General features: G+C 38.0%; 1 protein-coding gene across 1 annotated transcript in view; it reads left to right on the forward strand.

Annotated features, from left to right (window-relative positions):
• Positions 1-15,504, forward strand: part of LOC119420281 (androgen receptor) — a 76,163-nt gene that overhangs the window by 48,199 nt on the left and 12,460 nt on the right. The window contains exon 3 of the mRNA XM_037687670.1: positions 11,007-11,151. Within this exon, the coding sequence (XP_037543598.1) occupies positions 11,007-11,151 (145 nt within the window). The remainder of the gene's footprint in view (positions 1-11,006; positions 11,152-15,504) is intronic.

The raw sequence follows: 15,504 nt of genomic DNA on the forward strand, positions 1-15,504 counted from the left end.
AATTACCTCACCTGAATGAAACAACAACATTCACTACTTGAGTTGAATGTCCACCAGCTCCAAGCACTAGGTCACAAACCACCTATCTGCTAAAGAATTGGGTATTTTCTGGTTTTGGTCTTCCAGTTTCCATTAACTCAGACAAGGTGGCACATTTCACTTCTAAATTGATGCAACTGTTGTGACAAATAGTAGGCATGTAGACCGATTTCCATGTTGGACACAATCCCTAAGAATTAGGCCATGCCAAATGAACAAACTTAACAATTGTGAGTATCTTAACCAACCTTTGTAGCAGCCATTCATCGAAAGTGGGACAACAAACTGCCCCTCATCATGATGACAATTTATTCAACCTCATACAGAGTCATTCAAGATGATGACAGGTAGACAAATTAATCTTTTGCACCTGCTTTACAGTCCAGGTAAAGCCAGTGTAGCAGCCATGCATACAATATAGTATAATCTACAGTACATGACATTCATTCAACCTTTATTTATACAGATAAAACACATTGAACCTCAATGACTCATTTACAAATGAGACCTGTGTGGACAGACAACAAGTAATGAAAGTGACAACATATATAGGATTTGGAGGCAAAAAAAATTCCTAACAGACTCTCATTCCTTGGCCGAGGAAAGATGGCTTGAAATTGGAAAAACACCCCGCACATAAGCACATAGTGACACAGACATTCTACAGGGGAGGGGAGACGACAAGGGCAGTGAGCATGTCCAAGGACACTCCAGAGGCACTGTATGAGTTCTGATAAGAATGGTATAATCAGCCAAATCCCTCTAGTGAGATCCGTAAACACTCTCGAGGGTGCCGAGGTTGACCTAGGACAGCGCGAAAGAGAATCTAAAAGTCCTGAAATGATGACACAATGTTTATTCAGTCGGGTCCCTCTGATAAGTCCACAGACTTCCTCGGTGGAAGAGGGGAGGGGGTAGAGCTTCGAGATTTACAGGGACTTCAGGTGAATTGAGATAAGGTGGCCTGTCATGGCTAGCCAGGGAGCTAAATTCAGATAAACATTTGTTTTGGAGACAGGCAGAACTACTGATTTATGTCTACCTTGAGTCTTTGCTGGTGCTCACAAAGATCCTGAAACGTACAAATTAAGTGGACACTTCACTGGTCCATTCCTGAGAGTATTCCTTGAGATCTGCTCCATCCAGCCAGCGAATCTTAGGGGTCACAAGTGGCTTGCGATTCTCACAAGTCACACCTAATTTGTGGTTCAGTTCGCAAAGCAATTGAGTCTGGGTGCTCGAGGCATGGAATAAACTATCACATAAGGCAGGCAGCCTGACCAGGACCAAATTTGCTGGCGACAACTTCCTTGTTTGTTGATAAACCAGGAACCAGCCGATTCCAAAAAGCAGGAAACCTGTTATCATAAATCCAATTATTCGTCTTCAACATCCTTGATGGACAGCAGAGATCATCACCTTCCACTTGCCCCAGGAATCAATGACATATCTAGATGCATGCATGTCATCAGGGCAAGTCGGCTCGACTGAAGCTTGACTTCTCATCAAGAAAATTTTATCAATTGCGTTGAGAGACCAGCTGGCCAGATCCATAGCAAAAATTACGGTTTGGAAGATATGTAGAGAGAGGCTCTGAAGCAGTTTCACAGACAGGACAGAGCAAAAGCAAAGAGGAGGAGGGAGAAATTGGGAAAATCATCCATCCAACAAGAGAAAATGGTGAATTGACACTTAAAAATCTGCAATGTATTTTGTCTTGTCTTGAGAAAACAACTGAAATTTACTATGATCAAAAAGCCTCACGTGATGAACTTGGAGTGGGGAACAACGTTTTAGCTTTAAAGACTAAACAGACAAAAATGGAAACTAGAAAACTCTCCTTCAAACTCATGTCATGGTGGCCAGCGTCTTGCACTAGTCATTGATTATCACTGATTGCTGATAAACTTCATATCATGTACCAAATCAAAACCACCATAAAATACAAAATACCAACTTACAAATAAGCCAGAAGCCAAATTAAGCTTCATAAAGCTTTCCTCCTGATGCTGATAATCATTTCACAAACTATTCAACAGAAATAGACACAAACGTATAGTAAAATTGAAGTTTCTAAAAATTGGCCTATTTGACATGAACTACAGAAACATAGCCAGCTACTATAGTTATAATTGATAAAACTCTAAAGTTACCACTACACTGTTCCAGAATCCCACCAAAAAATGAATAACTTAACCACTAAATTGTAGTTAGGGTGAGACATCTAACCCATCATTTACTGGGTGTTGAAATTAGCCAACATTTATGCTAACAGTTTCATCACTCATCTTCATCACCTTTTATCACGTTGTGCTTCAGTTCATGAGATTTCAGAGCCTCAGAGAAAAACTCTAAAAAAAAGTTGTTTCAAGTGTCTGTTTGATTGTTGTTTGCTAATAGATTGTTTGCTTTAGTTTTTTATTTACGCTTTTTAATTATTGCTCATATATAATTGATAATCACGTTTTTTACAAGACACAGTAGTCCCTCGATACTTTGCAGTTTGACTTTTACGGACTCACTGTTTCCTGGGTTTTCCACATAAGATTGTACAGACACACGACTGGCTGATTGATGGAAGGCGACCAACCAGAGCATTGTGCTCTGATCCCGGGCGCTGATTGACTCAGTAACCATAGCATCATCAGTCTGTCTGCTCTCTTTCGCTGTGCTCTTTAAGGACCGGACAGCCCAGTCCCCATTCGGGGACTGTACCTCCGGCATCTGTACAGCCTTTCCCTCCCCGTCCGCACTCCTCCAGGCACGCGTCCAGAGGAGCCTTCTCACGTCGAGCCCGCTGCGCTCGTGGGGCATGGCTGCCGGTAGGTAGAGACCCTCCTCTGTACTGCCTGTGTCCTCGTGCTCACCTGGCAGAGGAGACCCACTCCAGCAGGGAAAGGACGATGGAGGCTGCCATGAGGGCGATGCGTCACCTATAACTGGGGTGTCTGGAACGTAACCCCTGCAATAAGTGAGGAACTACTGTATTCTGAAAATGCATTGGAGAAGACTAATTTCCACACAAACAGTGTAGATGAAAAATCATTCATTCATTCATTAAATGTTATTTTAAATTTCAATGTTCTTAATATCATAATTAGTAGTCAATCATTAAAATTGTATTGTTGAAACTTTCAACTAAAAACATTTCTTGCATTTAAATAATGAAATGTTTTAATATTTATTTACAAACTTTTTACTATAATTTTTTTTCTCACCACTTTTCCTACTTTGACTCTTAAAACTTTTAAATTCATTGGAAATGATCAAACGCTTCACTCACGCTACAACTTAATGCCATCGAGGTGTCTTTCCTCCTCAAAGACATCTAGACCTCCCATGTCTTTTGCTGCTCAATCATTGAAATCTCATTTTATGCCATCGTGACTTCTTTCATCCTGGTTCTCCTTCGAGCCATAAGTACTCTTTGGGGATACTCCATTGCGTTCACCCATTAGTGCCAGCTGGTGGAACCTACAGCCTGGATATCCCTCATCGTGGCACCTTCCTGCAAGATCAAGATGTCAACTACTACCTAATTGATTCGGTTTGTTCCACTCTGTTTCTAAGGATGGTACAACTGCTTCGTGGATAATCATTAACTAAAACCCATCGTTTTCTATGGTTCACGATTTCTTTTGCTTCAGTGGATATGGAGATGTCACTGGACATTGTCAATAATGACACCACCAAAGTTCCCCTTTGTGACTCTTAAATCCCTTTTGTTGTGATTCAAAGCCTTTTGGACTGGTCTTGAATCCCAAGTGGGGGTTATGTAGCATGAAGTGTGTGTGGGGGGGCCCTTCATTTTTTATGACCTTTGACCTGCACTTATCTTTCCATCAACTGTTCTGTGCAAAAAGGTCATTCTGTTATGACTGAATCCTTGTATTGCTTCAAGAAGTTTCAATATTTTTTCAAAATGTCTTATCAATTAGAGTCAGTGTTCTTACACTTGTAAAACCAAAAAACATGGTTTGAGATGAAATTGTTCTTTTAATTGTGATTTTTTTTTTTAGATGTGTTGACAAAGAAATGTTTATAATTAATGTGTTAATTTATCTAGTACAAATTTAGTAAAGTTGTTTAATAAACTTTATTGCATTCTTACATTACAGAATAAGTGCATTAATCCTGCTTACAGAACTTCTTGAAACAAAAGGACAGGCTCTGCTGTGCAGATGTTTAAAATCCTGACCTTGTCCAAATCCTGAGACGCTGACAGAAATGTGATATCATGTTTGATAAATGAGGAGTGTGGCTTTTCATTCAGTAGGATTTATTTGTCTTTTTTTTTTGTCCCCTCTCCTCTTGTCTTATTTTTGTTTAACCAAACATGTATGTTTTGTCTAGATTCTTTTAGTAAATTACATAAGTAGAAAATGTAAGAAAAGCTAATGTTAACAAGAACCATCTGTAACTTTAAGAAGTCCAAAGCATCACTCCATGTTACCCTTTAATTTCGAAGGGTTTTAAACCACTTAAAGCCATCAGCACAATCTCGAATGCTCTTGGATAAAACGCTGACTCCTGACCATTAGTGGACTTTTGGGCCTTAACCTGCCTCCTCTGTGGTTCTGCTGAGGTCTGAACCTCTCTGAAGTCACTCAGACTAAGTGACAGCTGGCTGCACAGCCTCGATCTGGTAAGCTGAAGCAAGTTGATAAGCAAAACTTTTCACTTCTAATCTGATCCTTCCGCACACTATCTGATGATTAGGCAATTTGATTACAATTTTTCTTACTTAAAATTCAAAATAGTCAATGTCCAAATTATTGCACATGTGAAACTGAAATTCCAATCAAACACTAGATAAATTTATACAGTCTTGAATGTAACTGTTTATATCAAATTGAGTTAATTCTAAAGAATTACTTGATACCAAAACTTTGAATATTGTTCTCAAATTCTTAGTGTTATATTGTTGTTGTGCTGATTTATTGCTTCTTTGATTTTATTTTGAGTCAGTTTAATTTTGAAATGTCTTAAAAAGGCAAACTTGGTCTATGTAGTTGTAAAATGTGATGAAAGCTCCCTGTATTTTACAGATTTAGTGCTCAGTTGATGAGATCTGATAAATGCACTAATAAAGGTGAATAAATCAAGTAATCTAAATGTTATTGATTTTCAATAAGATATAGTTCCATCTGTTATTGATTGATACATTTTATTTAGCACCTTTTCTAACCAGAGCTTAAAACAGTGGTAAAGTTAGTACACCCTTTTTTAATCATTCTGCTACACAGGTACATACTGGGCTGTATTATGTACCAAAATAAGTTTAAACTCAGTTTAGGATGATAACTTGGTGGCAGATTTAACCCAAATGCTCATTTAGGCTTACATGTTTAGCAGCCATAAAATTAATTTAAAGGTACAAGTCAAGTGTTTTCTTTGAAATTTCTAAATGCACCAAAACCCACATTACATATTTCACTGATTGCTGCAAACACTTGGAATAATTTATGTACACAATCTTCAACTCAAAAAAAAGCAGCCATTTATTCCATTTAATGAAATTTTTTTATAACTGATTTATGACAAACTTTTTATTTACCTCCCTCTGCGCACAAAAATACAACCTTCTGACTTAACACTGAATTTATCTACCACATAACGTATTTCTCTCATTATGTGCATATTTCCCGGTAGAGAATACCAGCTGACAATTGTAAATGTGACTTCTGCTGTTTGTTTGACACAGTCTTTATTGCTGTCTTATTGCTAACAGGTTATTTTATTCCTTATCTTATTAAATTAAACACGTAACACAAGCTCTTGTAACCACGAGTGGTTGAATCATTTTGAAAACACATGCTTTATAAAGATACTTATGGCTCTATCTGTATAATAAATGGCAGAATGATTAAATAAAATATGTTTTAACGAAGTGGACACGACTTCCACCTGAGTTTATGTACTTTCTAAGACTAATTAGTTGTGACGGCCATCTTTAATCTGGTTGACTCCAAAAGTTAATTGCAGTTGTGATTTATTTCTGAACATGCCATTAAAATCTGTCCGTAGGTATTTGGTACTACTTGACCTCCCACAATATACAAATCTTACAGTAAAAAAAAAAGATTTAAAACAAGAATACTATCATGCATTTCATGATGCTTTAATTTAAAAACAGAAATTTACTGCTACTTAATAATATCAAATTTCCTATAGTATTTATATTACAGCTATAACATTCTATGATATTATTATATGACATAATAATTAGAGTTTAATATATATAGAATACTGTATATGCAATAATATGTAGACTGAGAGATGATTATTGAATGTGTTGTCAGCTTCTGTGGAAAAAAGTGTGACTTAAATTCCGGAAAATATGGTGCATATTATTGCATATTAAAAATCTCACACAGCAAACCTGATTATTGTATTCACACAGACGACACTGATGTTTTGGGGTGACCGCATGATTTGTGTCATACTAGGAGATGTCTGTGCTTTGGAGGGGCGAGTGGAGCGGGGCTTGTTTATTTAGCACAGTTGTTAGCAACCATGAAGCTAAGCAAATCAGATCCACGCTATACCTAGTCCCACAGTAGGTTTACGAATGGAGCACTGGTCATAAAAACAGTCTTCCTAAAGTGTGTTCATGTTTTCTATCCTCCATTCACCATAAAGTTGTTACAAAAATATAAGTTAAACAAAGAAACACCCTTCTCTGTTCGTTGTTTAAACAGTCACGTATGGTGAAGGTCTAATTAGTATTGACTGCGTCAGAGTTGGTTTGTTTTTGCAGAGAACTAAATATTTCAGACAAACCATGCATTTCATTGAGGACGACAAAGATAACTTTACTAACACTGATATATTTTACCTCTACATTAGATTTATTGTTCTGGCTAAGGTTTTCCAAGGCAATAGCCTATGCTAGGTTATCTAAATGTTAGCTTGCTATCTTGAGAGGCATGTAGCTAATGACAAGCAGGTTGGAGGATTGAAGATAATTTATTATTGTTGATTTATTTTGTTTTACAGATCAGTGAAAATAAACTTACTATGCTCTCTCTGTTCAGCAAAATGTGGAATGGAATGGAATGGACTGTACTTATGTAGCGCCTTTCTATCTTATTGAGATACTTAAAGCGCTTTACACTACAATCTGTGTCCTCATTTACCCATTCATACAACACTCTACTAGATCTCTACAAAGCTAATTGAACAAATAATTCTAAAGAGACTAATCAGTGATTTATCACATTCATACACCGATGGGACACACATCGGAGGCAATGAGGGGTTCAGTATCTTGCCCAGGGACACTTCGGCATGTGACTGCTGTGGGGTTCGAACCCCCAACTCTTGCATTGGAGGACAACTGCTCTAACCACTCAGCCACAGCCGCCCTACGTGTGCTATGTGGTTGCTCCCTGCTTCGTCTGCCTTGAATATGAAACCTAAGTGAACGCAATGACTTGACAGTAGTCTCCATGCGCCCTCTGCTGGATACATTGCACAATTACAGCTGGTTACGGTTCCAGCATTTTAGGGGTGAAAATTAGAAGTTCTTATATCCGTGAAATGTGGGACAATTATCACCGATACGGATAGGACCCCAAAGGCCTATACTGGTCTAAAATATTGACCCTGCTGATATATCGTTCGCCTCTGGTAATGGCATAATATATAATTATAGTTAGCTCTAAAGTAAACATAATAATAGTACATGATATTCTTTTCTATTGTTCTTTAGTCGTTTTGCAAGCCTGACAACTTAATGTTAGTTAGTTAGCAATCCAGGTTATTAGTGTCTGAATCAAGCTTGCTGTATACAGATTGTTTTAGACATGCTAACTCTTGTAGCATGTTGTTAACTTTTGTTTTATGTTAGCAAAATGCATAGGTGTCATTCCTTTGGTAGCCAAGCCATGACTGTCTTTCTTTTTCACTACTGGCAACATTTTTAAATGTTCAACTTTAACATTTTATCTACAAGAGAAATGCTTGGGATTTCCCTTGACTGTTTCCCTGACCGTTGCTGCAAGCTGTCAGTCGGCTGTCTAACACAACTGACTGACAGCTTGCAGCAGCTGAAAGGGCAGGGGGAAGACTTTGCTGTGTGTGATAGAGAAGTTGGGCTTTGAAACAACTTTTCTAACACTGTATACCTTGAAATTGGAAACTGACCCATGTTAAGTAGTAAATAGATTAAGTTCTAGAATAAAACTAAAATTAGAATTTTATAATACCTGTAGTATTTTTTACCTAATTAATGCAATTTTTCTTTCTGACTAATTTATTCTCACCTGGTTTATTCTCGCCATTGTTTGTATGTCTGTGTGCATGTATGTGTTTGTCTGTCTGTTAACAAAATATCTAACAAGCCACTGAATAGATTTCAATAAAACTCTCACAAAGTAATCACTTCACATCTGCAACTGATTAACTTTTGGAGCCAACCTGATTCAAAATGGCTGCCATGGCTAATTGACCGTAGCCAACACAAAATGGCATCATTTTTACAGATACTGAGCTAGAATTTGCCATAGTTGTAGCCGTGAATCATCCCCAACTCATACTCCTCGCACCGATTGTTTTGAGGTCTTTATTTAAAAACTCTGGCATAAAAATAGGCAGATAACAAGCTTTTCATAAAGAAATGTTGGGTCTCTAATTAAGATGTTTGGATGTGATGCTAAACTGGGAATCTGCTCCTCATGAATGGTTTGGCCTGATAAATATTAATGCCAATTTATCAATTAAACAAAGTATTTTTACTTTTTAATTTTTTTTCCATTATTTGAACAAAAAACATGTAACAATCAAACAATCCCCTCCCACACCGGATCAGTCAAAACCACACAAACAAGTTAAACAAGCATTGACATGCTCTCAACAAACAATATAAATGGCCGCCATGTGTCCCAGAACCTCTGCACAGAACCCTGCACAGTATCTCATCTTCTCCATATGAACATGACACATCACCTCTCTTAACCAATGTACATACGATGGGGGGCGTGGGTCCTTCCAGTTGCACAAAATTAGCCTCCTGGCCAAAAGGGAGCCAAAGGCAATCACATCCCTCTCGCATTTGCTGAAGGACGTGTCCACAGGGACCACCCCGAACAGTGAAATAAGTGGTGATGGGTGAACAGTTTTACCACATATTCCAGAGAAAGTGTCAAAAATAGATTGCCAAAAGGTCTGCAGTTTGGGACAGGTCCAGAATGTATGCAGGAGTGTAGCTGGAGTTTGTCTGCAATGATTGCATGCTGGGTCCAGATTGGCCTTGATCTTGGACAGCTTATTTTTGGACCAGTGCAGCCTGTGCAACACCTTGAATTGAATTACAGCATGTCTCAAGCAAATTGAAGATGAGTAAATGTTCCTGATAATCCTTCTCCAGATTGAGTCTAATACGGCTTCCTCCAAGTCCACTTCCCATTTCAATTTGAGGGAGTCCAAACTGGACTCATGGTATGAACTGAGCAGTGTATAGATTCCAATCTATTAATTAAAAGCTATTTGATCAAACTATCACAGCTGGAAATAACTCATTATCCACTGAGGGTGGAACTAACACTGTTCTGAAGCTGTTTGTGATTCACAACAAGCACTATTTAGGCTCTTTTTTGACACTTTAGGGTTTTGATAATCAGTGAAACGTGCTGATCACTTTCTCCCCTTCAACAGCACTGATGTATTGCCATTGCTTCATTTTACATTTAAAATCACGTTCTAGTCCGTGCCGATTCAATAGTGGTACATTAATCTGACTATTAAATCTACTTCTTTCATAGCTAGCTATCTTTCAATCTGTGAAAATGTCTGTTGGCTGAGATTCTGGTCTAAACCCAGAACTTTTTTTTTTCTCAGTTCATTTATTACTCTGGTTTTATCTTGTTAGGTAGTTTTCTGATTAGAGGAATCATCTCTGAGCCACTTTGGATCACTAGCGTCATCACACTTTGGGAGGATCCTATCTGTCTTTTCTTCCTTTTGGTTTTCTGGGTCTTCTCTATCTTTCTCTTTTTGTTTTTATTTTTGCTCTGGGTTCATTTCCAAATGATTTTGCCTAAATTTGCTGAAGAAGCTGAAACCAGACTGAAACAGTTTCATTGCTAATCTGTTCATGCGAGTTGATTTTGAGCAGCTGGCATTTGCTGAAAGCAGGAAAATAAAAGTGGAAATCAGTAGAAAAAAACGACAGAAATGTGTAGAAAAAGCTGAACAGAGCACAAATGTAGCAGAAAGAAACCGAATAATCTGAAATTAGCAAAAAAATAAAACGAAAATGTACAGAAAAAAGCTGAAAATGATCAGAAAGAGACTGAAATTAGAATAAAAAGTTAAAATTGCTAGAAAGAAGCACAAAAGGCGGAAATGAGGAAAAAAAATAAAAAATCTATTAGTAGCTGGGAAAGCTAAAAAAACAAAAAGCTGAAATGAACAGTAAAAGGTCTTAAACAGCACAAAGGGTTTGAAGGATGTGAAGAGAGCTCCATTCATTTTCAATGAGAACATCATGACAGGAAAAGCTAAATATTTCAAAAAGTAAAAACTGCACAAACACCAAAACTCACAGCAGGAATGTCCTGAATGAGCTGAATGTTTTGATACATGAATTGTTGAAATAGCACAAAAATTGCAGGATGCTTTATAAGCATTCACACACACACGTATTCATCTTAAAGTTTATTTCAAAAGAGCTGTTACACAAACCCATAATGTCGTTTTAATTTACATTTTTATTGACATTCAGCAACAAATTTAACATGTACTTGAGTTATTAGTAGACAAACTCAACTCTCACTTTCTTTGTTTAATACAGTTGTGTTGTTTTATTGGTCAAAACATGTTTGCACCACCCTTTTCCATTCTCCCTCCAGTGGCTATAATCTGTTTAATTTATGATAGACTTTTAAATATAACCACATTGTGTGCTGTGTATTCAAATCAACACAAACTCATTTTGAGTGAAAATGTCTGATTTATTTGTCTAGGTTTTAGAAACCTGCACGTGGATGACCAGATGACCATCATCCAGCAGTCGTGGATGGGGGTGATGGTGTTTGCGTTGATATGGAGGTCCTATAAAAACGTCAACGGCAGGATGCTTTACTTTGCGCCAGACCTCGTCTTCAATGAGTATGTACAGTTCTGAATGTTTAATTAATCTGTTTTTTGTTTTTTTTTTACAAATTTTACATTAGGAGAGCTGCTTGTTGTAATGAGTCAGTGAGTTCTCATCTCACCCTCTAATTTTTATGCATAAACACAAAGACAGAACGTGTAAAAGTTTTTTTAAAACCACAATTTTGGTCCAGATCCCTTTCTAGGTGTTCTTTTGTTGCAAAATTTAAAGTTAAGAACATTTTCCCGCAGGCAGACTCCAAATACTCTGTGCATTTCGATTAATTTAGGTCTGAAAATCCCAGACAACTGTGGTGAGATCTTAGGAATATTAATCATCACAACAACTGAATATTTTATCAGCTCCTTCAATATTCAAACTAAATCCCTCAACTGGAAGTTGTTGTTTTTAATCCTGGCTATACAATTTGGTCATTATGTCCTACAATCTGTACACTGCAGTCTGCAAATCTGAGTAAACGCATGTTTGTTGCTGCTGTAACCACAACATGAGCGTCTGTTTTACTAAAATGAAGCAAATCGAGGAGCCAAATTACAGCAAACGTGACACTTCAGTAAGTGTTGGAACAGAAAATCTGGCGTCACATTTAGTTTGATTTGAATAAGAACGGAACAATTGCCAAAAGTGAGTAAATCATTTACATTTAAGAATTTCTACAGTTTATTTGTAGACTAAATCCAAACCCAAACACTAAAATGGCCGAACAATGTGTTGTTTCTGGACAGCTAGCTGTTGTTCAGGGGTCTAATAAAGCTTCAACCAGTTTCCTCATTTTGTCTAGAAAAAAACATATTGGTACCTTTTGAAGCTTTTCCACATTTTGTAACATTACAACCAGGGCTTAATTTGAGCCGGATCCCGCCTGAACAGGATCCGGGAACTCTCTTATTTTGACAGGGTTTGTTCCGGTAACTGTTTGGTTGGGTCTGGTAACTCTCAGGCTTACTAATAATAACATTATGAACAAATATGACTGCCTTGAACGAATAAAACTTATATTGGATATGTAAACTGAAAATAATTGCACAAACACTCATTTTAAACACAACAGCCACTCACGAGCTTCTTAAGATCACATATGATCTGCCTCTTCAAGTAGCATTTCCGCCTCCACCCTTAAAAAAAATCTCTGCCCCTAAAAGAGTGGTGGTGGTGAGTGCCGAGCTAACCGGGCAGTCGTATATGGGAAGGAGCTCACAGGCAGCAGCAATGAACAGAGGGAGGAGGCGCCTGGAGGTTTCACATGTGGAGTCTGACAGTGAATTCAGCAATTCATCACAGAAGAGTCAGACTCTGAACCGTCAAGTGGGAGGGGGGATAGGATGCTTGACAAAAGCGGAGTGTTTACAAATGTAGGTAAATGTAGATGTTTAACAACCTGTTAAAATATACCAAAATGCAGGAAATCACATCTACTTTATTCAAAATTTTCTGGTGGAGGACCCCCAGACCCCCCAACCCCCAGCCAGCCCACCTGCTATTTGCGTTCCCGCATCGATCTAGTTACAAATTAAGCCCTGGTTACAACCACAAAATTTAAAGAATTCAACTGGGATTTCATGTGATAGACCAATAGCACATAATTGAGAAGAGGGAGGAAAAATATTTATGGTTTAGATGTGTTTTTAACTAATCAACGTAAAAAGTGTGCTGTGCATTTGTATTCAACTGTTTTTACTCTGATACTCAGTATTAAGTGTTCACACTCACTGATGCTGTCATTTGAAATATATATTTTCGGTGTTTCTCCAAGGATGATGTACAGAGTTGTAGCAACTACAGGGGAATTAAGATGATGAGTCACACAATGAAGATCTGGGCGAGAATTGTGGAAGCTAGAGCTAGACAAGAGGTGACTATTAGTGAGCAGCAGTATGGTTTCATGCCAAGAAAGAGCACCACAGACACCATTTTTGTTTTGAGGATGCTGATGGAGAAGTACAGAGAGGGTCAGAAAGAACTCCATTGTGTCGTTGTGGATTTAGAAAAAGCAAATGACAGGGGGCTGAGGGAGGTGGTATTGCATGAGGAACTCTGAGTTGCAGAGTATGTTAGACTGGTACAGGACATGTATGAGGACAGCAGGACAATGGTGAGATGTGCTGTAGGAGTGACGGATAGCTTCAAGGTGGAGGTGGGAGTGCATCAAGGATCAACTCTGAGCCCCTTCTTGTTTGATCTGGTGATGGACCGACTAACAGATGAAGTCAGGCAGGAATCCTCGTGGACGATGATGCTTGCAAATGGCGTGATCGTGGTGAAAACGGGAAAGAGGTGGAAGAGAATTTGGAGATGTGGAGGTATGTACTTGAAAGAAGAGGAATGAAAGTCAGCCATAGTAAAACAGAGTGCATGTGTGTGAATGAGAGGGAGGCTGGTGGAACAGTGAGACTGCAAGGAGCAGAGGTCACAAAGGTGCAGGACTTCAAGTACTTGGGATCCACTGTCCAGGAAAATGGGGAGTGTGGTAATAAAGTGAAGAAGAGAGTCCAGGCAGGATGGAAAAATATTTCAGGAGTGTTTTGTAACAAAAAGGTGTCAGCAAAGATCAAAGGAAAAGTTTACAAGACAGTGGTGAGACCAGACATGTTGTATGGTCTGGAGACAGAGACATGGACAAAAAGACTGGAGAAAGATCTGGAAGTGAAAGAAATGAAGATGTTGAAGTTCTCCTTAGGGGTGACAAGAATGAATAAGATTAAGAATGAGATCATCAGAGGTACAACACAGGTTGAACTACTGGGAGATAAAGTTAGAGAGTCCAAACTGAGATTGTTTGGACACGTCCAGAGGAGGGACAGTGAGTACAGTAGTCCCTCATTTATCTCAGGGGATCTGTACCCTGAAGACCTGCGATAAGTGAAAAACTGTGAAGTAGGAATAAGTAGTACACATAGTAAGTAGTAGTTTATTTTAGTGTATATATATATATATATATATATATATATATATATATATATATATATTAGGGATGGGGCAGATCCGATCCAGTATCGGTATCGGCCTCCGATACCAGCATAATTTACCTATCGGATTTTCCGATCCACCTGCTGATATTTCTGATCCATGATGCATGTTGGCTTCAAACTACGGAATGGATTTCCTGAACGGCGGCTTGTCTCATGAACCCAGAGTAATAAGACCCGCCTCACATTCAGGAAATCCATTTCATAGTTTGCAGCCAGCTACAATGTGAGGGCTGAGTTAGCAGCACTGTGGCTAACTGCTAACAAACTTTTAATCTAAACATGTCAGCTGTGTGGAAGTATTTTACACTAAAAACGCCACAAAACAGCATCGTGCAATGTCTGCAGAGCCATAGCGCCACATTAACCCACGTTAAAGTTAGTTTTACGATGGACACTCGAGCTCCATGGCTTCAGCGGGGCAGTACTCTTTGGTCAAACCGAAAGAGGCGACTCTACACCGGCCAGCCGCGTCCAATCTCCCCCCCTCAGTCTGCCCGTTTCTGAGGAGGGACAGACTGAGTGCAGCTGCCCCAAATCAGGCTGCTTGCTTCGGACTGAACAAGAAGAAGACGTCGCTGAAACCACGGAGCTCAAATGTTTACAGAGAAGTTGCTAAACTTCATCATAATTAATGACCAACCACTATCAGTTGTAGAAAATGAAGGATTTCACAGCTTGATACTTGCTGTCAAGATATAGTTTACCCTCCAGAGATATTTATCAGTACAACAGTAGACAATCATAAAAAACATGATTTGAAAATTATATATATTAAAAACATAAACAGCTACATTATAAAGTGATGTAAAACACTAAAAACAGGAACATGTCTGTTGGTTTATGCCATGAACTTAGCAGATGTTTGAAGCCATTTAACATTTAATTTAATTCATTTATTCATTGATTTAAATGAAACAAAATTTAAAAAAAAAATCATCAAACAGAAAATATTGAATGAAAAGAGTGCAGAAAGAAGAAAAAATTCTTATATCTGCCCCTTATAAAATATAAAACAACTTTAAACAATCACTTAAATTAATCACTTTAATATCCACTTTAAAACTAGGAATAAAAAGAAACATGTTTTGTGTTAGAATTTAATTCTAACTTTAAAACTTATCCAACTTTAATAAAACTTACCTCAAATTGCCTTTTTGGACATGCGTGCATATATTTGTACAAATTGTACTTGAGAGGAGATTATTACAGCCTCATATAAAATCAATGATGATCATGATATCGGAACTGGATCGGTATCGGCCGATACTCAGTTCTAGGTATCGGGATCGGAATTTTAAAAAGTGGATCGGTGCATCCCTAATATATATAAATATATATATATATATATATATATATATATATATATATATATATATA

This window comes from Nematolebias whitei, chromosome 14, assembly GCF_014905685.2.
Source record: "Nematolebias whitei isolate Nwh7 chromosome 14, NemWhi1, whole genome shotgun sequence".
Lineage (NCBI taxonomy): Eukaryota > Metazoa > Chordata > Actinopteri > Cyprinodontiformes > Rivulidae > Nematolebias > Nematolebias whitei.